General features: G+C 38.6%; 1 protein-coding gene across 1 annotated transcript; it reads left to right on the top strand.

Moving 5' to 3' along the window:
- Positions 1-25,252, top strand: grm2b (glutamate receptor, metabotropic 2b). Its single transcript, XM_053315309.1, has 5 exons — positions 1-510; positions 18,862-19,699; positions 20,154-21,217; positions 24,067-24,259; positions 25,179-25,252. The coding sequence occupies exons 1-5, from the start codon at positions 1-3 to the stop codon at positions 25,250-25,252; spliced, it is 2,679 nt and encodes an 892-aa protein (XP_053171284.1).
- Positions 25,253-26,458: the final 1,206 nt, after the last annotated feature.

Below are 26,458 nucleotides of genomic sequence, written 5' to 3'. Positions count from 1 at the left end.
ATGCTGAGTGCAGCATTATGCCCCAGATTGTTGGCCAATTCTGCCCATTACTGGCTTCTCCAAATGCTCCTGCTGGATCTGCTGATTCCAGGAGTCCTGCCCAGCATCTCCAGATTACCTCCTGCAGCAAAACGTGAGATCATCATGGATGGAGACTTGGTGATTGGAGGTCTGTTCCCAGTGCACCATAAAGGTGAGGGGATGGAGGATTGTGGTAAGATCAATGCGGAGAGAGGGATCCAGAGACTGGAGGCCATGCTGCTGGCGCTTGACGAGATCAACTCCAGTGATCGCATCCTTCCTGGACTCACGCTAGGGGCCCACATCTTGGACACCTGCTCGAAGGACACCTATGCTCTGGAACAGTCCCTAGATTTTGTCAGGGCCTCCCTTACCAAGGTGCATGATCCAGGCTTCATCTGCCCAGACGGCTCCAGACCCATCCAAAATGACGTTCCCCTGGCTATCTCAGGGGTCATTGGAGGATCCTACAGTGATGTTTCCATTCAGGTAAATGTACCATTTAATTTATCATTTTTATTATACACATAAACATTCAGCACTGCAACATTACCATAGTCATGTAATGCAAAAATCTCACCCACACCCCACTGTATACATAAGTAAGTAGTAAGTTAAAGGGAACCTATCATGCACATTTCTAATTCTATATTTATATTGTGAGGCTTTACTAGTATATATTTGAATGAAAAACAACTCATAATCTTATTTTGTCCCTTTATGTAGCCCCTTAGTCTGAAATAGGCTGTTTTAGCTCCTGTCTCTTTAAGAGAAAAATCTGAAGCCTGGACTTTTAACTTGCAGGGAGCATTTTTACATATTCTCACCTCAAGTTTTGGAAGTTTGATTATGTTTGGAGTTCAGAATACAAGTTTTGCAACCATCACAGACTTTGTGACCTCTGATTTTGTGAAAGTCATGCTGATGGATTATTTCTCAGTCCAGTATCTCTGCACATGATGACCATATGGGATGCAGCTCACGATTTTTGTCTAATGCCTCAGTATCAATTCTGAAAATAGTATGTTCTTTATTTAGTTGGATGGAAAGTCAGGGTGAAGGTCAGGGTGCTGGATAGGTATGTAGCATGTCTGACTTTAATGCAAGACACCAGAGTTCATATCCCATTACAGACTTGTCATTAATGTTTGCTTTCCATAGCCTTAACTTTTAAGTGCTTTAGCTTTAACCCTAATAATTTCTCACCTTTAAACAATTATTTTAGATGCCTAATCCTAACCCTAAATCAATCATATTTTATTTGCTGTAACGATGACCTTTCCTAATCTACCATACCATAGTTGCCATGTGTAGATATTGCAGAAAATTTTTGCCATTGGACATAATCTGAGGTGCAGAGTCATCTAATACTGATGTTCTTGTCAAGAAATGGGGGTTGGGATTTCTTGGTTTGATTACAGCAGTAATGTTGCTGTTTTGTCAGTAATCTGGTAAATTGAAGTAATTCCTGTAAATATTTCAAGGATTTAAATTTTAAGGATTTTTTATATAGTGGCTATTTTATACTTCACAGTAAACTCACATGTAATAGATGAAATCATTTGGGTGTCATTTTCTGTTATGGATAAATCTGTATACTTGAATCTGTATACACACACTCACACACAAATTTAGATATTACCAAAAATGTCTTAGTGAGCCAGAGGACTGAGCCTTCAATGGAAGTAGATTTAGCTTTGGCTTGGATAAGCATCCACCTGGGAGGATTGCGTTTGAAGCATCAGCATTCACAGAGACATCCATCACTTTGTCAGCGACTTAATTTCCGCCTTGCAAAGAAAACTGACCTTTCACACACGTATGAAAGGTTGCCAGAGGCAATGCATCTAAGCATAATTAATTCATTCTGATTGCCCGCACACACCATAATTACCATGATGCACTGAGAATTAGCGAGACAAAGTGTGTATGTATACTTTGGTTACACTTTCCATTAACTCTGTTAATAACACATTTATTATACACATATGAACATACACACAGAGATTAAACTATGTCATTTTTATCATTCTTAAAGTGTTTCAGTCATGCTGACAAATTTGACTTAGTCAGTCTATTAAAGTTTTTCTCAGTTGCTTCGGTACATTTCTCGAATCATCCTCGACTTTTGCAAAACAGTAAATGCATTTCTCAAAACAATTACAAATAGCAAAACACCATGGATTACCTGCAAAAGCCAGTCTCTTGCTCAAAATCCTTCAGTTCATCTCTCAAAAGTGAATATCTGTGTCAATGAACATGTCAGTGACATCAGAATGACAAGTCTGTGTCTCATTGTGTATGGATAAGACAGTCATGTTGTCAATAACAGTGTACTCTGGAGGGATGTTCTGATGTAAACTATGGCTAAAGTTTTGAAGACAATTATTATAAATTGTAAGTTACACCTTAGTGTATGTGGGAGATTGATTTCAAGAGACTGGACAAGATTCACATTTACACTTTTACTGTTTGTACTGTAATTTGTTGACAGACCATGTCATTGCGATACAGAAAAGAAAAGACAGCACTGCATAGCACAAAGAAAAAAACAAAAGTAGATATGTGAGCATAGGACAATCTCCTTAGGGAAAACTGTACATGCAGTGCTGTAGGATTTACAGTGCAGTCTTCCTACACCTCCTGACGTTCATGTCTGTTGGGCCACAAATTCACATCACATCACAACGAATATCTTCTCCTGCGATGCAGCGTGGAAAGAATCATGACAAGTCTTAATGATTGAGGAGGACAGTTGTTCTCCCAACATTTGGCTGCACCCTTTGACCAGCCTCGGCCATTGTAAGCCCATGATTGAGAACATGGTCTACAAGTGTGGCTCTTATCTCATCAGGAACGCACATATGTCCTCGGCCTCTTCTGCCTCTTCCTCTGTTTTGCCTCCCAACTCCTCCACCATGCAGCCTCACTCCTCTTCCTCTTCTTCTTCTCTTTCGCTGTTGACCCCGTCCAATTCCTTGTCCTTCCATTGTCAGACATTGTAACATTTTGTTGTGCTCCAGCTATATATATACTATACTACACATTTGAGCTATTTCAGAAAAAGAACTAATGCCTAACTGTTGTGGGGGGTGAGACTATTCAACAGAGACCCATTATAATACATTTTGATCAACATGACATAAGCAATTGATAATGTAGGAAAGAGCAGAGAATTGTACATAATCATTTGGATGGATGTACCAAAGCATTTGCAACTTCAAAGAAATGAGAGACTGGTTTTTCAGTTTCAAGTGTTTTTTATTAAGCACGTTGAAATACAGTTACACGTTTACAGTATACACACATCTGTGTGCATAGAGTACAGGTGCACTTTTTTTTTCTTTTCTTATAACATAATAGATGAAAAAAACAGATATAAAATGTGAAATGCAAAATACAAAGAAAGAAAAAAAAAAATAAATAAATAAAATAAAATAAATAAAAATACAGATACACAGACAGCCCCCCTCTTCACAAAAGATTTTTCATTCTTACAAAAAATGTTGTCTTTCCAAACAAACGCGACTCTAATGAGACTTTGTTTATTGTGATTGGTTGGCAATATCATTGGCGCTGCCCCCTGACATATTCCATTCATTTGTGTCATCATTCTGTAACAGCATTTATATGACATAAATAATTTAACTACTCCTTTAACTACTCCTTTCCTGTAACTTTCAGTCACGCTTGGTGTTATGCTTGTTTCCTGTAACTTTAAGTTACACACTTTAACACATTTTTGCATTGCAAGAGAGTATAGCTATAAACAGGTGCTGCATGTAGCAATCACACATACTGTATGACTCATGCATAACATGAATATTTGATACTACACCTGAAAAAAACTGCTGATGACTAATTCACTGTTTATAAATGTGCTTCAGAGTTTATGCATTCTAATCAGTGTGTATGCTACCATATGTAAATGGTACTGTAAACCAGAAGCATAGCTACAATGAATGCATGTTAGATTTCTCAGTATTATGGTTTATATTGACAGGGTTGGCAGTGAAGATGTAATGATGTAAATGAACTGATTTCAGTGTTTCCCACAGGTTGAAATTGTATTTGCGGCCCAGGGCATTACTTAAACATTATTTTACACAACATCTCCCACACCTCCCCCACTTCAAAAGCATTAATTCAGCACCCTGCATCAATGGATAGTGATTGGAGTGCCCTAATAATCAGAAAACAGAATATAAAACTCACCATAATGAGACAATACATCACCAATAAGTCAAGGCAAAGCTAGTTTACACAGCCAAATAAGCCTGTGTGTGTGCACAGCGGCAACATACAGTAAGAATATCAGTCTTTTCAATTACAAACCTGCAAACATCACAAGCAAAGAACTGGTATAAAAAGAGCATATTGTCTTATCTTCAGAAGCCCTCTCTTCTGGCCTTTTTGCCACAAACTCCTTGTTAGTGTCTTAAAAATCCATGGCCCAAAGAATTTCATGTAGTTATACATAATACTTAATACAAAAAGCAAAGTTTAGCTCTCCACTTGCATTGATGACTTGAATGATGAGGAAAAGGTGTAGAGCAATGTCCATATTAGGGAACATGGTCTTCAATTTTCTTTACCTCAAGAGTTTGAGGAGTTTAACTGCTGATGCATTCTCATCATTGCACACAAACTCCTGAAATTGATTTACTACTGCTGTGAAAAGTCATCTTCCAAGTCTGTGTGATATTTTTGTTGTCCTTTTCGATGTCTTCACTTTGACAATACATTTTTTGCTGCTGTTTGGTACCATGCCACATTGTTCAAATTATGCAATGACGTAAATCATTTTGCAAAGAGTGTACACACACAGCAAGAAGATTCCTCCTTATCAAGATACTCCTTATCCCGTCATTCCCTGCATCACAGGTAGTTTACAGCATATTTACTGTGGGTTTATTTTTTCTTTATAAGGTCACCAAAACAAAAGTGAAAACACACATTTTTGATCACAAAATATGCTTCTATCTAGTATAAAACCTCTCAGGTATTAAAAGAAACATGAAACATGTTTTTACTTTAAATGTGGTTTGTACATGTCTTTATAATACATCTTAGTGCCTTGCATTTGAGAAAGAGTAACCTTGTTTGGGAATATATACATTTTATTTATTTTTGATTCATTCATTTATAATTCCCAGTACCTCCACAGTAAGTAATTTACTGTATGAGAAACTGATTCTTTGAATAAGTTGAGAGCAACAGCCTCGTTGACTGTGATTCCCCATGTTAATATCTTCTAAAACAAAGCAAAGCTCACATACATTCTTGCCAGGAGTCTGAATGATGAATATTCAGAATGCTGAATGGGACTATATTCATAGACAGACAAAAAGTACTGGACTGAGGATGACAAGCATATATTGGAAAGCCCCCATTAAACACTTCTTCACTTAGAAAGAAGTGGATAATATAGATCTTCCTCCTCTGTAATGTTGATGATAGCTTTGAGAAAAGAACAGCATGTTTCAATAACCATGAAAAGGACTATCTGTGTGTCCTCCTATGAATGAGTCTTGAGTGACCACACAGTCGCCAAAGACTCAAAAAGAAAACTCACTGCTTTTGAGTGTTTTCGTATGAATTGGAATACATACCTCTACTGTCACTATGCTCAACAGTGTCTTTGTTGGCGCCTCCATTTCCTGAGAGCTACATTGAATTGAGCCGTGAGAGTGGCGTGAAGCCCATGGTGGGATTTTTTTGAGCGGTTGCTGCTTTACTCTGTCCCTATTTATCCCAGTGCAGCACTTTGTGAGGATGAAGGGGCATTATAAAACTGAGCAGGGCAAGTGCCAGGGACGATCCCAGGGAACTTGAGAGGGACTGCTTTTCCCATCTGTGGGGTGCATCTCCATTGGCTGGCAGGGACATGTTTACCTGCGTGTGGAGAGGAGGTCGACGCTGCCGGCAACAGAGGCCAAGGTTGAGATGTGGGAAAGATGGAAAGGAGCCAGTTTCTCATCAGCCTCAAAAAGATTCTCTCATAATTAGTCCTGCAATATTTAGGAGACTTTCATCACCTTCTTAATCATCATGGTGTATATTGTTGTCCTTGTTATGTCTTCTTGCTGGTAAAATTTTTCAAAGTAGTTTTTATTGCCATCTGGGATTTTAGCTGTATGGAATGATGATTCAGTCCTGCTGCCTACACATTTTACAGATACAAATTTAACTTAGCATCAACCACATAGAAAAAACATTTACAAAAGAACAATGAGATCATTGTGAAGTATCTCCAATCTTTTTTCACACAAAAAAGAAAAACATATAAGAAAACACAAACATCTGCATTCAATTCACAAGTCACTACTCTTTGCTTAAATTGGTGAGAGGCAATATTTTATGCAAATATGTTTTAGCCCAAAAACACAGAAAATGTCGCACGTACTTAAATAATTGAACACACTTGCACACAATGAAGAAAAATCAAGTACTTTTTGTGGCATTAATCACAGAATTATTAAATCCTTGTAGGACAGTCCAAGTAAATTAAACATGTGATATGGCAATATGAACCTCTCACCCTTCAGTCAGTCATTACTCAGAATCTAGTATCCTTAAAATTTAATATCCTAACATGTGCACCCCCAAAACACCCACTGAATCCTTTAAGACCATTAGACAAACTCTCTCTTACCACTGCTGCAGCTGCTGGTCCTTTGCAAATTAAGTTTATAAGAGGTTATATCTGTTCTGCCGTGTATTGAAGTTTAATATTTTTGGTTTGTGTTGGTTTATTAATTCTGTTGATGTGAGCAACTGTAGAGGGCTCTGTCTTTATTGTGTTTCTGCCTTCACATAGTGCATCGGGTGATAAAAAAAAACCCTGCTTTGGTGTTAACTTCAAAAGGGTCTCGTTTATCATGTGATATTATAGCTGACCCCCCCTCCCCGCCCCCCTGCTGTTTCCTTCAACCTCTTCCTCTCCTCTCCTCTCCTCTCCTCTCCTCTCCTCTCCTCTCCTCTCCTCTCCTCTCCTCTCCTCTCCCTTCCTTGAAACTGTTATTTTTCAACTAAGAATTTTAGCACATTGGGAGCTCCCTAATTAGCACAATTCAAAGTAAGGGGAAACACTGTAATCACTGGAAGGTTGATTCGAGTCAGGACAGGTTCAATAATATTGCTAGTGTATCGATTTCCAGACGCACCTCCCTTCATCTTGTCTGTCTTAGAGCTGCTGTTTTCTCTCTTTGTTCACATTATCAGAATAATAAATTATCAGTCATTTCTCAGAACCCATGGTTGCTGTTTAAAATGATGCAGGAGCCCTGCATTCCAGTCTCAATAACAGTAAGAATTACTGGACATATAAAGTTTATTTCATAAATGCTAGAGGCTGGATGTGATAGTTTAAAGCATGAAGCCAAGCAGATGATAAAGAGCAGCATTTTTCTCACATGTATCCATGTACTTGAGAGCAGCTCGAAAGGTCGCTGTTGTGTTGGTGAGCATTGTTGTGGTGGTGGGAGGAAATAATAGATGTGAGATTAATGTGAAGAATGCCTCTTCCTGAAATAGCACATGCAAGCAGATCAACGCACGTTCCTTTTTTCTGCCACCACACTACCAGCTGTATAAGCACTAATATTAAGTCTGGTTCATAAACATATATAGATACTTGGGGTACATAGTCTAATGTAGCAAACATGTTTACATATGTATCAGCTGTTAACGACTTCACTGTATGTATGTGTATGTATGTTTGTTTAAGTGTGTGTCTATGTCTGTATCTGTGGTGTAGGTCTGTGGAGTGGATGATTGTTCTTTACTTTTATAGATGAGTGGGTGTCTGCACATGCATTTTAATATAAAGAACACTGAGTTTACTTTTGATGAAACATGTGAGATAGATAGACAGAGAGAGAGATAGACAGATAGATAGAGATAGAGAGATAGATACATAGATAGATAGACAGATAGATAGATAGACAGAGAGAGATAGATAGATAGATGATAGACAGACAGACAGACAGACAGATAGATAGATAGATAGACAGACAGATAGATAGACAGATAGATAGATAGATAGATAGATAGATAGATAGATAGAGATGCCAGCGCTGCCATAAAGATTCAGTGAAACTCTGTATTTATTGGTGCAAGCCAATATTGTCTCTGAGTCTAAAGTAGTAACTGCCCAGGGATCTGCATCCCTTGTGCAGGGATTTAACTGATATGCATTGTTTTGCGCAAGCCCTTGTTTCCATGAATCTCTATAAGAGAGCTGACAAGCCCAAAATTAGGATAAAGCCACAATGGCCACATTTATGGGATACATACAGTACCTGTTTGAAATAAACCAGAATTAACCTTTAACATGCAGACATGAGTGATCCCAAACCTGTCATTTGATTGCAGGAAAAGAAAAAAAATAAGCATATTTCACAAAATATTGGACTATTCTTCTTGTTATTAACATCCATCCATCCATTCATCTTCTGGCGCTTATTTGGGGTCGGGTCGCGGTGGCAGCAGCCTAAGCAGGGAAGCCCAGACTTCCCTCTCCGCAGCCACTTCGTCCAGTCTCTCCAGCGTGTCCTGGGTCTTCCCCAGGGTCTCCTACCGGTGGTTGTTATTAACATGTACATTGAATACTAACTGGATATACCAATATACTTACATGTAAATATATGAATGCAATGCAGATTTAAACAGCAGTAGTCAATCTCATGAGATTGTCATTGGCACTGGAGTTAGCCAAAGACAAATCATTTATATGAAATTACCACCTTTAGTAGCAGCCCATCCTCATCAGCTGTGGGACAGATGGGTAGCAGATCCAGCAGACATATGTTGAAATGGCACAGGATAATTAACAATCTACACTTCAACTGCTATGGTTTTCCTTCACTGGCAGTAAGAGGAAAATACTGAGATGAACTTGGAGCTGAAAGAATAGCTGGCAAAAACAAATGCAAACAAGCAAAATGCAAAATGCATCAGAGGTGAGCAGCATACTAACATTGTTGATCCAACTTTCAATTTGGAAGAATAAACCTTGGATGGAGAGCGACACCAAACTCATACTTGACACCAATTTAGATCCAAGTGCATGAGTGCAAACCATGTTTAGTGTGTGTGTGTGTGCATGTGTGTCTGTTTGTTATTACACAATCAATATAATCAAACCTGTGTTGTGTGCTGTTTCAGCCCTCTCGTTATAATCGACTATAGCACAGTTTAGCCTGAATACTTTTTTCCCTCTCAGCGGAGGTTTAGATCAAAGCTCAGATTGTGCAATGTGCATACATTAACATAATGCACATCTGTCACTGCCTTTGACAATCATTGCCTCATATCATGCTACATTAGCCATTAGATAAATTCCAATGACTGAATTATTTTGATTTTTTTTATGATATTGTTTGGTAAACATTCATGTGTGATCCCCCTGTTGCAAGAATAATTTCTCATCTGCAGAAACTGAACTAGATTATTCCCAAATTGGAGCTGACACAAGTTTGGCACGAATAATTATGGCTATTGTTTCTACAAGATCTGTGTTTCTTTTTGTAATTAGATGGTATTTTGAAAGTAATATAAAGAGAGGGAGCAGTATGTATATGCAACAATTCTGTCTTTAAACTATATATTTTCACCAGAATTTAACCCCTGGTGTTCTTGTACAGTTTTTAATATCATTTTAATATCAGATTTTAACAGAATTAACATAATCAATAAACACATAGAAACCCTGCAGCTTTAGTCAGTGTAACCTACTTGCCTGTCATTATATGTGTATAGCATTGGATATACTTGAAATGATGGAAATACCTAAATGATTCACACTGGACATGTAGGTTTGTATAAAAGATTGTGACAATCAGCTGCCATATTTTTTATTATCATTATTTATATACATTATGGGAAACTCAGCAGCTGTATCTATTATGCACAAGATGCAATTCTGGATCTCTGTTAAGTGGTTGAACTGGTGTACTGTACATTCTGAAGTTTACTCTGCATGTCATCTACTGTATCGGGCTCAGCTTGACAGGGACCTCGGGGACATACAGATGGACTTTCCATGTTGAAAAAATCATGACAAACACATGAGTAAGAGACTGCCCATGTTCCAGCTGTCTCATATCTTTCCTCAGTGCTTCTGCTGTCTTATATGAACTCTTGCCTGGTATCTCATAGTCTTCCTGCCCACAATGCATCATCAAATCAAGCATTATTGGCCGCAGCTGAGCTTATGGATTTTAAGATAGTGATATAGTTATTATCTTAGAAGTTTGGAGGTTTTATCTGCAATTTTCATCGATTGACTATATTATGATGGTATTAACTGAACAGCTATTTACACGTTTAAACTTAACCCAACCAACTGGGTTTATTATGAGCTTGTGAAAGTCTAGAAAATGAAACACCATTACGACTATCCTCTCACATTCCCTTGCTTAATCTATTACAATACCTTTGTCCTTGAAATATCAGTGTTCACTTCATTTGCCTTCTTTGACATATTAAATTACTTTAATAGCCATAGTAGTCATTCTTTAGATATTACAATAGAGATTCACAGGAGAGTGCTTTAGTTTTAAGTAGCTGTAAACATGAACCTACAGATGTTTTGTATTGCTCATGGGATGTTTGTCATGCAATATATTTGTTTGTCTTGTGTCATAAAGAGAAAGCATAAAACTGGTGCTAAGAGAGAGGAAGTAAGCATAGGGACCTATAAATAGGAGCCTTTCATATATTTATTTGTTGGTGCAATATATAGTATGAAATATATTTGAAATGTGAAAAAAAATTCTCTGCACACACAGAGACAGAGGCAGTGGTTAAATATATACAGTCATTATATATACTAAATCATGTTTTTAATTATTTAGAAACAGACATTAAATTAGTACTGTATACAAAAAAATACAAATAATTGGTCAAAATCTACCTAACTGAATATTTGGAACGAGGAATATGAGGTCTGGTCCTAGATAAGGATGTGATGCACCACATCTGTGAAATGTACATTAAAATATTTGGTCTTCTTATGCACATTACATACCTTTACCTTTGCACTAATGACACTACTGGCACAACCACTACTACCTCAAGTTTTTTTGTGTTATTTTAAAATAAAACATACCATATATAACATTACATTTATTTTGCACATAATTATGTAAACATTTCAATAGAAGCTGTTTTTTGTTTTTAATCTGGGGTTTTAAGGACTTTAGGTCATAAACAAGCAATCAGCATAACACTTTCTTAACATCTGGCATCTATGCAGTAGTATCCATTTCTGTGCAAAAAATGACCCAATCACTTCACTGTGTTTATAATAAAGCATGTACAGCAATACTTGGCAATAAACCTGATTCTGATTTTCTCCATTAGTGCCTGCTGCACTGCAAACAGACTCCTACTGGGCCGTTTGAGCTTAAAGGAACACTGAAGGGAAAGAGGAATGCTAAACTACTTCCTTATGAGGAAATATCACAGAAAACAATGAATGCTGCACTAATGAGCCCCCTAAATAATGACAACTAAACAAGACCTTAACTGCCTAATGTACTGCCATAATCAGCATGATATATTAGATATAACCTACAATGCTAATGAGGTAATTAATCTAATTAATACAATCATTTGCAAATACTGTGAGTCATTGCCGATATACTTGTCCCTACACAACAAATGGGCATTATTACTAGAGCTTTTTCATTAGAGATGGGTTCAGGTCAGAGTAAAGGTTAGAATCATACGTACAATACCAGTCAAAACTTTGGACACACTTTCTCATTCAAGGGAATGGGATGGTGTGTCCAAACTTTTGACTGGCACTGCATGTATTGCTATGGTTAAGTCTTAAATAACTAAGTCAAATTTTAAGCAAAGTGTGAAGTTTTCAAGTCTCATCCACTGTGGGCACATTCACAGTATGATATACATGAGCCGGTACTTTGGCAGTTCTTATCTGACTTGTCAATGGAGAGAGAGAGTGACAGGGAAATACTGCATGAGGGTGAACAGACGGTTACTGTCACACACTCCAGTGCTGTCCTGAAAGGTGTGCTGTCAAGCTTCTCCAAGAATCTATTGATGAAGGCCAACTGCATGTCTGGAAACCCTGCAAGAAGAAACTACCTTATTACCATGCAAGTGTGAGTGACTGAGTCATACATTAGCCTGCTGCATACAGTACAGAATAATGTATATGAGGCAACATAAATGAAATAGTAAATGCAGGAATCTAATCAGGCTTCATTCTTAAATTAACAAAAGAATTCACATCTCAGTGGGTAATTTGATGAGACTCCTGCCCTGCCCTATATTCTACCAGGAACATTGGAGAGGACTACTCGCGGGTGCATTGCGCTTGTCTAAATACATCATATTTACTCCATTCATCCCCTCAAGAGCTTGTAGTGCGCCTGTGTTTTCTGTTGGCTCTTGTCTTCGGGGTGTTTTAGCTAAAAGGAGGTTAAGCACGTGGCTGCTTGCAAATGAGTGTTAATGTCAGGCAAACTGAGCGTGTTTGCATTTTATATTACAATGTCAAGTAGTCGCTCCTGTTGGCTTCAGTCCAGTGATGTATGTTTGCCAATGTATTACTTGGCTGGTCATTGCAATGAAAAGGTGAATATGTCAGGAGGAGAGAATTTATGTGAATTGTGTATTACCCAGACACATAATAAAAAGAAACGGAGTGTCTATTTGCACCCCTGGTACAAATAGCCTCGGCCACACAGCTGAGCTACTTGCACCCTAGATGTATAAAAACGTGAAAACATGGCGGACATTCATCTTCCACACGAGCAGAAAAGGGTGAATTTAGAAAGGTTTAATCTCTAATGTTTGTTCTAAAGACATTTGTATTATATTTTCATAATCTTTCCTCAGTGAATGCATACAAGCGTCAGTTTGTCAGTTTGTAAGTTAGTAAATTATTTGCCACCAATATTTATCTTCCGTATTAGCAAACATATTGGGCTGTCACATTAAGACATAGGACTGAAGCGGTGGCGACGGCGTAATGGGTAGTATGTCTGTCATTAGTGCAGGAAACACGGGTTTGAATCTTTGCAGCAGCAGTTATATATTGATAATGTTTTCAGCTGAAAACTTTGTTAATAGTCAGGGAATATTATCATATATGTGGCCAATCTGGGAATAAATTCCTTACCAAGAAATTTTAGGGTACCATGAACCTGGAAAACCCAGGGTCCTGAAAAAACCCTAGTTTGACCCCTCACAAACTATTTAAGGCAGAGGTAAACATTTTCAATTTATTTTCAGTTTTTTCAATTTTTCACCGATAAGGTTTCAGGTACCCCAACTTTCAGCAGCTGTCACGGATTTTGCCACAGGAGTTGAGTTTAAATCTTTTAATATGTGTTACTAGACACCTTTGCAAACACATTGGTGAAAAATGTCTTGGTAAGGAATTTATTCACAGATTTTCGCAATATACCCTTGAAAAATAGTATTGGGGTATGGGTGGTGGGAGAGTACGAATCACTGTGGAGAGTATAGGCTCTGGTGGGTCTCAATAACCAGACTGTGGAGTGCAAAGAGACTTCTTCATTTCTGCCAGAGGTGGGGGTTCTTACAGAGACTTGGAGGTGTGTGGTTTCTGGAATGTACAATGATATATAACAGAAAAGACCACACTCAGGTAAAATGTCCTCATAATACAACAAAAAGGGGTAATTAGTTAAAAAAATGGTTTACCACATTAACTCTCTATTTACTACTTTAGCTTAAAGGTTTACCACATTAACTCTCTATTCACTCAAACTAATTATGTTTCACAATATCAAACTGAAACCTACTTACAGGACAAATGGACGCACACAATCCTCTTGAACTGGATAACTAGATCTGGAACATCAAAAAACCCAACTGAAAGCTTCTTCAGGCATGTCTAATGCTCTCTTCTTTGCTGCTAGCAAAACTGGCTTTGTTGCCAAGCAGGACAGCTACAGCGCGCCCTCTACTGGTTAATGGTTAGCCCTAGACAGCCTTTTCAACAGCCCTGACTATAAGTAAATACATACAACCTGAAAATATCTGAATTTACAACCTTCAGTTTGTTAGGTATATGATGGAAATCAAATCTTGACATAGAAGTCTATGGTTGCCATGGATACCAAATACATTTCAGACCTCTCAAGTCTCATGCATTTCAAGCTGCTCTCATGCTCACACGTCACATTTGACATTTCTCACGCTGAGAAGTGATAGATCTCACCAGACCCAAATTATTATATGATGTAGGCTACAAAAGAAAACAGTGACGTATATTATCCCGCTGTCCCGGTGGGATACGAGAGTCTTCCGCATATCTCCAGACCCTCCCCTCCGACACTCAGTCCACCGCCCTTCTCCCCCTCCACACAAACATACACACACACACACACACATGCACATGCACACACACACGTCTTGAACCTTCTACCTGGAATACCCTCCTGGAGAGTGCAATTAGCATACATTGATATTTGTATGCTAATTTGGGCCAGTGGACAACTTCAGTAGTGCAACAGACAATGATGAATCAAAAAACAAAACTTTTTAACAGGTGGGAAAGGCTGCTTTACACTCTACCTGAGGGCTGTTGCACAAAAGCAGAATTAAAAAATCCAGGTTAACTGAAAAAGCGAGGTTCGAGAAAGTCTCATCAGTGCATCCTGGCATGATCTGTTGCATGTTCACCAATCCAGCATGAGGATATGCGAATATGTCAAGTGTGTGTGTTCACGGCTTTCATACACAGACCACTCGATCGATCACAGCGCACACTTCAAGTGAGCAACAGCTTCTAATGGAAACTGACGAGGAAGTGAAACATAGCTTTATTTTCAAAGAGAAACGTAATTAAACTGAGAGAAAAAGCCTGACAGACAATAACAGACTGACTGAATGTGTAAGTAATCCATATAATAACCACTGAAAACAGTGAAACACAGATCATCTGTGGATGGTGAGGGCTCCACGCTGCTCAGTGCTGAACTTTGGGACCCAGCAGTCTGCACAGAAAGCTCCTCTCAGTATTAGAGCTTCTTCATCTAACACGTTAACATCCAAACAAGGGCATGCTGCTGTGAAGAAAGAAACACGTGAATGGGGATTTTGATGCGGGGCGTATATGAGGCGTAAAGCAGCCTTTCCCACCTGTTAAAAAGACAGACGGCTTTTGTCCAATCAGCAATGATCCTTGTCATAGCAGGTACCTAACCTGTCGTTGTGATTTTGTTAATGTTGTTGTGTTTTCTCTTTGTTGTTGTCATTTGCCCTTCAGTGCCACCGTATTATAATGATGATGCTAACATGCTGATGTTCAGCAGATATAATGTGTTTCAGAATCTTAGTTTAGCGTGCAAGCAATGACCAAGTTTCATTCATTTATTACTTTATAATTAATAATATTCAGTTGCTTGAATAACTTTAGATTTGTCTTGTTAGATTCTGCTGTGTATATCATATAACCAAAAAACCTTGTATTTGTTTGCTACATGTTTACCAATTTACCAAAGATACGAGTGGTAAAAAAAAAAGTTGTGCATGTTAGTTATGTGCACCTTAGCTCTTTTCAAGATTCAATTTAGCGTGATAATGTGTGATAAACAGCAGTGCTCCCATTCATTTGAATTGGGGTAGTGCATTTATGCTGTAACAGAGGGCAACAAATAGATCTCAGAAAGAAATGCAGCAGCCATCCAGCGAGAAGATGTAGCAGACTCAACTTTTGCTGAAACTGGACGTCACAGCAATCAAATATAAGCAAGCGCACATTGCCAACAGTTTACTTTGTAACGTGAATGCCGAATATTGCCGGTATCTCAAACAACACACACACACACACTATTGTAGCCCCCCTGCATCATAGTGCCATATTGCTGTATTTGATATTAATGCAGCCTTACACAAGTACAACTGAGGCCGAGATACTTGACAAATAAAGATTTTGACCAGTTACCACACAAGATAAAAAGTCTGGGGAATTGCCAATTGTCAAAAGTGATCAAAATTCACCTGACATGTACGTACTACAATCCATCCAATACTTTTTAAAGATATTCTAGTCTGAACCTAAGTGGTGGACCAACCAGCAGACCGACATTTCCATCCCTAGAACAGTGCTGCTAGCGTTGCTAAAAAAAGATTGTTGAATAACATGTTTGGGGCATCCACCACATGCAGAAAGTTAACATACAGAATTGTATATCAATGGCTCTCAAAGCAGGCTCTGGGGAACCCCAGGGGTCCTTGAAGGGGGCTCTAGGAGGCCCCTAGCAAAAAGGGGAAAAATAAATTGTCGCTATAATACTGTCCATAAGTAACACAGTGACAGAATGTATGACTAATTATAGGTTTCATTCACACTGTGTAATAAAACATCTAAAAGCAAAAATCTTCAAAATAGGGATCTGTGGTCTAATTTGTGTCAATTTAAAAAAACACTGCTGCACTGCTAACAACTCCGACTTACAACCTTCTGAATGGATGTTCTCTGTTTAAGTTCTTGTGGGTTGGACTGAGTGAGCTGTAAGTGAAAACAATACTTTTAATAGGCCTTACTGTGAGAGGAAGATTCCAGTTATATCCATGGGGATGCCATTGTTTGGGAAGCCTCCAGGCATACAATGATGCCAGAGGGAGGAGGTAGTCATATTGAAGCTCTTGGGGATTCACTAATCACCACAGTGTCTCATGAGGATCCTGAAAAATGACAAGTTTTCACCAGCTCTGTGTCACAGTTAGCTCTGTAATGCTGTGTGGGAAAATAATTGCAGTGATTTCATGTTACATCTCTGACACAATCATTTCAGCAGGCTTGAGTCCAACATGGATACCTCGCTGAGTTTTCAGTCAAAGATCATCATGCACCCCGATTCAACTTGATACCATTAGCTATCCCCAAGGAAATCAATATATTGTCTGGGTTAGGTAAGCATCATAACTTCTGGCAGAATCTGTCATGAGACTTAAATAACTTGACAGAATGACTTTAACTAGAAAAAACAGAAAAACAAGTTGATAAAATTCATTGTGCCATTGTTATCTGGCAGAATCTGTTAAGGGACTGTGGAACTAGCAGCTGGTGATGTGAATGCCTGATAGAGTAAACAGTTTGAGATAGAGGAACACTGAATTGTCGATGTTTCTGCCGCCAGTCCCTGCCACAGAGCTGAAGCACATCAGACAGCAGCTCTGCAGTTGAATAGCTACACTTCACATAGAGAGCAGATAGATATCTACAAGTTCAAAAGCAAAAAGACATTTTTTAAAAAATGAAAGATTTGAAAGGGAGCACTGCAAAATTTTGATTAAAAAAGTCACTATTGAGACTTTTATGGCAAAAAGGGATCTTATGTCCCCCCAAAATCGACCAGTTATCACAATCAAATACTACTGTTTAATTGATACCTGTAATTCATTGGTGCCATTTAAACACAAGAATATTGTTTATTGGAGCATCTTTTTTATGCCGCATTGAGAAGCATTTGCAGCTGTTACTATGAAATTACTGTCAGGGTTCGCTTGTAGTGGCAGATAACTGACTGTGCAGTAACCCTAAACTTTTTTAGTTTCACTGCTCTATTGTTGTTTTTGGCTACATCAGGCAGTGCACCCACTGTTCACTACCAGCCCAGCACCAAGTGGCAGACAGGTAAAGTTAGTGACATTATCATCATTATTATTATTATTATTATTATTATTATTATTGTTGTTGTTGTTGTTGTCAACAAATGTGGAAATTTACCTTCAGCCTCACAGGTTGGTTAAAACACATAACACAACATGCACATTATAGACAACAACAATATTGGACATGGGTTATACATATACACACACACACACACACACACACACACATATATATATATATATATATATATATATATATATATATATATATATAGCAGCAACAATTATAATATAACGTTATAATTTTATAAGGAACAAACTTAGCATTAGCTAACTCAGACAGTTGATGAACCAGACTCTGGCTACATTACACTAGCAACACACGTTTTGTCAATATTTTTACATTTGCGCACAAACCCAAATGTCACAGCCGTTTGCCAGCAGTTCTCATAAAATCCAACAGAAATGATCAGTGTAGTTGTTAGCTTGGCTAGCAGTTAGCTAACGTTAGCATGGGAAAGCTAGTAACAACTATTACACTACATTAGAAATAAGTTACTCGCTTGCATTACTTACTTCGTTACTTGACATCAAAACAGGTACAGAATTAGATATTTACATATCCTCAGTCAGCTGTTTCCTCAGTGGATGGAAAGTGCTTCACTGAAAACAGGCAGGTAGAGGGGGAGGAGCGGAAAGGGGGGGGGGGTGTACCCCTGAGCCAGTTTCGTTTGGGTTATGCAGTCCAGAGCTACGACGTCTAGCGGTGAAATTGAAATCGCATTTAGCCCCTTTAAAGAACCAATGGGATTGAAGTATTTTATTATATGTTTGCTTTTACAAAAAATGTTCTTAATTATTTAGTTTTAAATAATAATTTAGTTATAATTAACCAACTACAATGACTAAACTAAAGTAACTATATTTGCTAGTGAACAAGATCTGAACACTTACAGTAGCTCATCAATTTTCCAGGGGCATTCTGGTGAGCTGTGGTCTAAAATGCATAACAACAAAGTGCTTGGTAGCATAGCATGTCATACTCCTCCCATGGTCATGGACACTCAACTGTGAAACCATATTCAATAAAGTCAAAATACTCCTATGCTAAGATTAGCATACTTTATGCTAATCTTTGAAAAATGACATCAATAAAGGCCATGAGATAAAATGCCACAATAAACCTAATAAAGAATTTTCTCTGTCTTTTCCCAGGTGGCCAATTTACTGCGGCTGTTCCAGATTCCTCAGATCAGCTATGCCTCCACCAGCGCAAAGCTCAGTGATAAAACTCGCTATGACTACTTCGCTCGCACCGTGCCTGCCGACTTCTACCAGGCCAAGGCCATGGCTGAGATCCTGCGTTATTTCAACTGGACCTACGTGTCAACAGTAGCATCAGAGGGCGACTATGGTGAGACTGGCATTGACGCTTTCCAGCAGGAGGCCCGTACTCACCAAATCTGCATTGCCACTTCAGCCAAGGTGAGCCGCTCCATGAACCGCCAGAGCTATGACAATGTGATCCGTTCCCTACAGCAGAAGTCCAATGCCAAAGTGGTCATCCTGTTCACCCGCAGTGAAGATGCCCGTGAGCTACTGGTTGCTGCTGCTCGCATGAACGTCACCTTTATTTGGGTGGCCAGTGATGGCTGGGGGGCACAGGAGAGTGTGGTGAGGGGCAGTGAGGTGGCAGCAGAGGGAGCATTTACCATTGAGTTGGCCTCCTACCCAATCAGAGAGTTTGAAGACTACTTCACCAAGCTGAACCCTTACACCAACACAAGGAACCCATGGTTCAAAGAGTTCTGGGAGCACCGGTTTGGCTGCAGCCTTGAGGAAGCCGGGTGCAGCAACCACAGCTTAAGAGATAGAATTTTTGAGCAGGAGTCCAAGATCATGTTTGTAGTGAATGCAGTCTATGCAATGGCATACGCTCTACACAACATGAGGCAAGCAGTGTGTTCCAACACATCCAAAGTCTGTGATGCCATGAAACCAGGTAATGGCAAAAGGTTCTACAAGGAGTTCATCCTGAAGACCAAGTTTGAAGGTCAGCAAAGCAATCAAAGCAAACACAGACACAAAATGTTTCAGATGTAGCCTACATGCTTATGTTATGGCTTTTCCTGTTAGATAGTTCTATATATTTTAGAATGGGATTACATTTATTGAATGTTGGTTAACTGTGTAAAACATAAATGAGGGTTGTAAACAAGCATGGTACTGAATTTAGACTTCAAATGATTTCCTCTGTAGCACTGAAAATGGCATATTATTATTATTGTTGTTATCATTATTATAATTATTATTTTATGTTATGTATTTACTTTTGAATAATTATTCAATTATATATATATATATATATATATATATATGGTATGTAGTAGTATATACACTAATGCATACAACTCATATAGATAATGATATGACTATGATTTATTCCAAAGAACAATTAATAAATAATTTAGGCTGTTCAACATTTTGGTATTTCTGCTTCCTACCAGCTCCATTCAGACCTGCAGACACAGAGAACATGGTGCGCTTTGACTCTGTTGGCGACAGCATCAGCCGCTACAACATCTTTCATTACCACAAAGAAGAAGGGAAGTTTGTTTACAAGAAGGTTGGCTACTGGGACCAGAACCTGATTCTGAACACTACCGGGGTAAACTGGCGTGGCCATGTACCACCCACCTCTCAGTGTAGCGACCCTTGCAAGAAGAACGAGGTGAAGAGTATGCAACCTGGGGATGTATGCTGTTGGATCTGTATCCCCTGTCAGCCCTACCAGTACCTGCAGGATGAGTTCACATGTGCTGATTGTAGCTTTGGGGAGTGGCCCCTGGCTAACCTGACAGGCTGCTATGATCTGCCTGAAGAGTACATTCGCTGGGAAGATGCCTGGGCCATTGGGCCTGTTACCATATCCTGCTTAGGTATACTGTGTACTCTGTCAGTAGTGGGTGTGTTCTTCAAGAACAATGAGACACCTGTGGTTAAAGCGAGTGGACGCGAACTCTCCTACATCCTTTTGCTGGGTGTGTTAATGTGCTACAGCATGACTTTCATTTACATTGCTAAGCCTTCCACTGCCGTTTGCACCCTACGTCGACTAGGCCTGGGCACTTCATTCGCCGTGTGTTACTCAGCTCTGCTTACCAAGACTAACAGAATCGCTCGTATCTTCAGTGGGGTGAAGGATGGAGCCCAGCGGCCTCGCTTCATCAGCCCAGCCTCGCAAGTTGCAATCTGTGGCATTCTTATCTCCTGCCAACTTCTAGTGGCTGTTATCTGGCTGGTGGTGGAGGTGCCAGGGGTCAGGAAGGAAGTAAGCCCAGAGAGGAGAGATGTGGTCACCCTCAAGTGCAACAGCAGGGACTCCAGCATGCTCATATCACTCACTTATAACTGCATCCTCATTATACTCTGCACTGTCTACGCCTTCAAGACCCGAAAGTGCCCTGAAAACTTCAATGAGGCCAAGTTCATTGGGTTCACCATGTACACCACCTGCATCATCTGGCTTGCCTTCCAGCCTATCTTCTATGTCACTGCTAGTGACTACAGGGTAACTATCTGACTATCTGAAAAAGTGTTTTTTAAAAGGCCAATTGAGCAATTACAATTTATATTTCTAGAAACCTCTCATGCTCACTGTTGCAGAATAATGTAAACAGTCTAGAAATGACTATCCTTTATGTGTTACCATTCCTAAAGATGAAGGTGTCACTTTCACATTCCATTTTATCACAAAGACTCTAGAGACAGATCAGACATGAATACACAGGTAGAAATAATTAATGACAGTCAAACTGATTCATTAAATCGTGTCAGTACTAAATGCTTCATGGCACATTTCAGGTGCAAGGAATACATTCAAGAGATTGAATACAGAGATTATGTTATTAGATGCTGAGACAGAATCACAAGTGACCTTTTTTATAGTGAACTCACCTCACAGTATCATGACCTGTGCTAAAAATAATTGTAATCAGAGTGCCTGCTTGTTTAGTGGCACTGTCTCCCTGCTGCAGAGTTGTCACATGAGGATACAGTTTTGTGGCTTTTAGCCTTTACACAAAAAATGCTAAAGGCTAAATTTAACCTGCATCTCAAAAATGACAATGAATAAATGGACTGAATATGCATAACTATCACTAGACTTGTTTGTAACGCTGCAGCCGCCCCAAACAAATTAGAAAAAACACTTTATTTTGCCAAAGTTATAAAATGTATCGCTGCAAGGACAAACTAATCTATTTTGCATGCAGTGTAAAGTAAAACAAATAAGACAAAACAGCAGGCATAAATCTGACAGACCATGTAAGTTATGAGTACTGGTGCCTTAGGCGGACTCAAGGCTACTGCCACAGCATTTGGTCAGGGTGTGCAACAAGGACTTTGTTGTGAAAACAGATGGGGGGAGGTCTAGGATCACACAAGCTTTGTATCATCATGAGGTACCCCAGGCTTTTCATGTCTGCAGTGATCATCCTTCCTGGCACCCACGCCGTGAACTGAAAACCTTTACCCTTCCTGATCCCCAGTGGGATTTGTGAGACCCGCTCAACGTTGTAGAATATTAGGCCTCGTACTGGAGTGGCAGCAAACAGAGTAATTGAAAGAATAAGAGGTCTGGCACTGCAACAGAGACCTTGATGCTTTGGTTCTGCGTGACACCAATAATAATGGCTGTGGGTTCAGTCGCAACATTTCAAATTAGTGTTGGATAGCACAGAAATATTCTAATGAGAGACTAGCCTTGTTGCCCAGTGAATCATGATGAGCCCAAGGTTTCACAGAGGGATACAGATATTATCATATATTTGGAAACCTACTTCTCCTATATGGTCTCATTTTACTTTTATTTTGTAAAAACTCAACATTATAAATACAGTAATGATCAATTTCTGCAGTAGATTTCTTCAAAGATAAATTGCAGTATGAAATAATGAATGATAAAAAAGCAGCAAAGAGTGAAAATAATTGATAATGTGCAGATATATCCTGTTAAAAAGTCCACATAACACTGCCAAGATATTTGTTAAACAAAATAAAGCACTATAAAAGCATTAATAAAAGTAAACATAAGTGGAGATGTAATTCTCCTGGCAGTGGGGTTTACAGTGGTGTAGCATGTCCTGTTGGTGCTTTAAAATACTTGTAAAAAGTTATTTAATGTAAATAGCTGTCAGAAATACATAATTGGTAGAAAGAGATAAAGCAGTTTCAGACAAAAGACAAGTTCAGTGATATCACCCGCAGTTATTTTTGCAGTCTCAAGTTTGAATGTGTGAGGACTCTTCATATTTCTGCAGTGTTGTTGTGCAGTATGTTTAGGAGGGATTTCACTTCATGCTGTGGTTCTGCAAATAGAAGTTCCTGGACTGCAGGGGTAACCAGTGGGGTGGGAAGAGATGGTGCTCAGGAAGATGACCCCAGCAGTCAGCTCACATTAGCAGCTGAAATATGACTAACAAGGCCCTGACTTTCCAGGACAGCCAGCTGTGCTTATTATCCAACATTTTTCTTCTTGCCCTCATATTCACACCCATGCAGATACACAATTAGAATTGCTAACATTCATAATTGAAAACTTGAACACACATAATTGAAAATGGAAATGTGGCCATTAAAGCTGGAATAATAACTACATGACACATAAAAGGACATAAGACATTTCTGGGTTTCATCTTTGGTGTGACTGAAGAGTGCAGCAGAAGTATTAATCTGAATTTTAGAAGAGGCTGAATACAGTTAAAATACATGATCTGACGTGTAATTGTCTTATTATAGAACTACATCAAAATATTTGATTGATGTCCTCAAAGGTCCGAAATGTGTTTTGATTGAATTTTATACACATAAAAACAAGAAACTGAAGTTGCAGTTTAGACATATCTCTGCAATATTAAAGCCAGGAGAGACTAACGAGAAATTGGTTATTCACTTATGTATTATGTTTTATAATTGAGTGACTAGGAGGAGATAGGAAAGATGGACAGGAAGATTATCTGTGACAGTGACAGGCGAGTTGGGAAGGATGAGAAGAAATGTTCTGTGAGCTGAAAGACAAAGATATGTTAAAGAACACACAGTGTATATTGTGTTAATTTGAATTCTGAAACAGAAGGAAATTAACTGATTTCTTAAATGATTTTGGGATTACCAGACAAGCAGCAAGAGAGAATTGCACTGATTGGATAAAAAGGTTTGGGAGTAACCAGAGCAGGAAATGAATAAAATTGTGAGTTAACTGATTAGATCAAAGCTTTAACAGAAGTAACAGGTGTGTATGTGCATGTGTGTCATGGCCATCTGGCCTTTCAAAAAACTTCTTTAGTCCTTTGAACACAAAAAGAGAAAATGAGAGTGCAGGTGTGTGTTTACCCTCACACACTCTCTCTGCCCTCACAGGTGCAGACTACCACCATGTGTATCTCTGTCAGTCTGAGTGGTTCGGTGGTTCTCGGCTGCCTCTTTGCTCCTAAGGTCCACATCATCCTGTTCCAGCCCCAGAAAAATGTGGCCACACTCAGAGTCACAGCCAACCGCTTCAGTGCGACAGTGTCTGCTTCAGCCTCTGCTCCTAGCTCCAGCTACTCTAAAGGTAAAAATGTTGCCTTGTTCAGTATGCACTACAGACATGATATACACTTTAATGAATGCTCTGATTGGTAAATCATAAATTTTGACTTTATGTTAATGAGATTTTAAAAAAATTGCATATTTTATTTGCAGCCTTATTTCTAGCAGCAGTTTACCAGGTGACACCTGAAACATGTTGCAATCTACAAAGTAGTAGTGTTTTAGTTTTTTACACATTATGTGATGAAATATGCAAAAGTATATGTACAGACGTCCGAGAATGAAAACTAGACATTGGTGAGAGTTTATTTCTCCTTGTGTCTGCATCAGTGTGGCCAAGCAATAAAAATCCAACCATTACTTTTCTTTTCATGTTGGATTATAAGAGCAAGCCTTATCTAAACTATTAATTCACATCACAAACTTCAATACACATTCATCTTAATACTCTGCAGTATAGCAGAGTGTAGGTTTTCTTTTTTTATTAGCTGTTGTCTTTACTTGGACTGAAGAGATTCTACCTGTCTGAAATGAACGTTTGATGTAAGGACTTTTACTTAAGTAAAAGAAACAATACAACAGTGTAAAATATAAAACTAAATGACTCCTGTGACTGTGATTGATACATTAATGTTTAACTAGCTGGTTTAGCTGAAGCTCATTTTTATATTATATATAACATACTATATGTTTGTATGTAAATTGTAGGCTACTGTCCCTTTGACATGGACTGAAGTAGAAGTTTAAAATAATATTAAAAGTTTAAAATGTTTTGCAACTGTGGAAGAAATTCACCCGAAGCAGCACACACACAGACTGGTAGAGCCCATGGCTGTCTGTTTCCACAATTGTGCTCATAGCCTTTATTTTTTGTTTACAGTTTTGTGTCCTGACAGTGAATGACCCTTGCCTGGTTAACATTGCTGTTTTTGCTCTCTCAGGATCAGCTTCCAACTATGTGCCAGCGGTTTGTAACGGCCGTGAGGTGGTGGACTCTACAACGTCCTCTTTGTGAAAAAAAGGCTCCGCTAAGAGAGCCCAAGAGCACAAGAGACCATCCCATTATCAGTCATCCCTTCATCAAAGAGAGAGTGTGACGGTGCCCCCATGTCATCCAACATGCTGCAGAGAGATAACTCTGTCTGGGTAGACTGACTGACAGTGGCAAGGGTAACTCCAACTGTGAAAGCTAAATGACGTTCCAACAAGCAGTATGTATCAAATGTAAAGCCTTTTTTGTATAGATTTAATATGCTGTGATCTCCTTGGTTTACAGATAGATGTGATTAAATGCACCGTGCCTTGTCCTAAGAAGTCTTGTTGTCAAATGGGTGGTCGTGAAGCAATAGTGTTATACAAAAGGCTGTTCTTATCTTGTCCTTACAGTGCTGTGAATATATCCAAATGTTTTAGACTTTGACAAAATTAAATAAATTTAGCCCTTCTGTTAAACAAAATATGTGACTAATCATAGTGAACGTGTTAAAAACTAGGCGGCTAGACAATATAAAGGACAATGTGTTCATGTAGACTGGTATAACAGTGTGTGATTTCCTGTAATTTATGTAAATAAAATGTTTTTTGTAATATTAAAAAATTAAATGGCTCTGTGTTTGGGTTCGCAATTGCAATATTTGACACTATTCAAAGTGAGAGCAGCTATTCAAAGGCAATGACAATGATCTTTTTGATTTGCTTTATTGGATTTTTAGCTCATCGTTTATTTTCAGAAACCAATTTAAGCACTTCAAGCAATTTCTGTTTAATTTAGTTACATCAATTTAATGGACTGCCTCCTTGACATTTTTCCAGTTTTAAAGGGACTACAGTAGATGATGTATAGTTTTATTTAATTTTGAGTCTGTTCTAATACCAAGACTTGATATTGGTGCTCCAATCTCTGAGCTGTAACAACTGCTATAACTAGTTTAGTATGTGATAATATATACATGTACAATGCCTAAAATAATATTCATCCTACTTGGACTTTTTGATTTTTTTATACTGATTGGCGTTTCCTGATATTAAATTGTATTGCCCATATATATACACAAACTACCTAATGTCTGCCTGGTCTGTTTTAATGGTTAAATGTGCATCAAGTAAACTTGCAGAAATGAACACTTAATGGAAATTTAATTGTCAATATGTTTAACTGTGAAAGTGGAAAATAGCATTTGTTATGTACAAACTATCAAATAAAAGTGAGTTTCCAACACAA

Source organism: Scomber japonicus, chromosome 3 (assembly GCF_027409825.1).
Source record: "Scomber japonicus isolate fScoJap1 chromosome 3, fScoJap1.pri, whole genome shotgun sequence".
In the NCBI taxonomy this organism is placed as follows: Eukaryota; Metazoa; Chordata; class Actinopteri; order Scombriformes; family Scombridae; genus Scomber; species Scomber japonicus.
This window is presented reverse-complemented; position numbering and strand designations above follow the sequence as displayed.

Bases quoted from the DNA above. Each gene is read 5' to 3' on its own strand.
- grm2b (XM_053315309.1), top strand. From the start codon at position 1: ATGCTGAGTGCAGCATTATGCCCCAGATTGTTGGCCAATTCTGCCCAT. The intron at 21,218-24,066 runs GTAACTATCTGA...CTGCCCTCACAG, and splicing joins TCACTGCTAGTGACTACAGG to GTGCAGACTACCACCATGTG. The intron at 24,260-25,178 runs GTAAAAATGTTG...TTGCTCTCTCAG, and splicing joins TAGCTCCAGCTACTCTAAAG to GATCAGCTTCCAACTATGTG.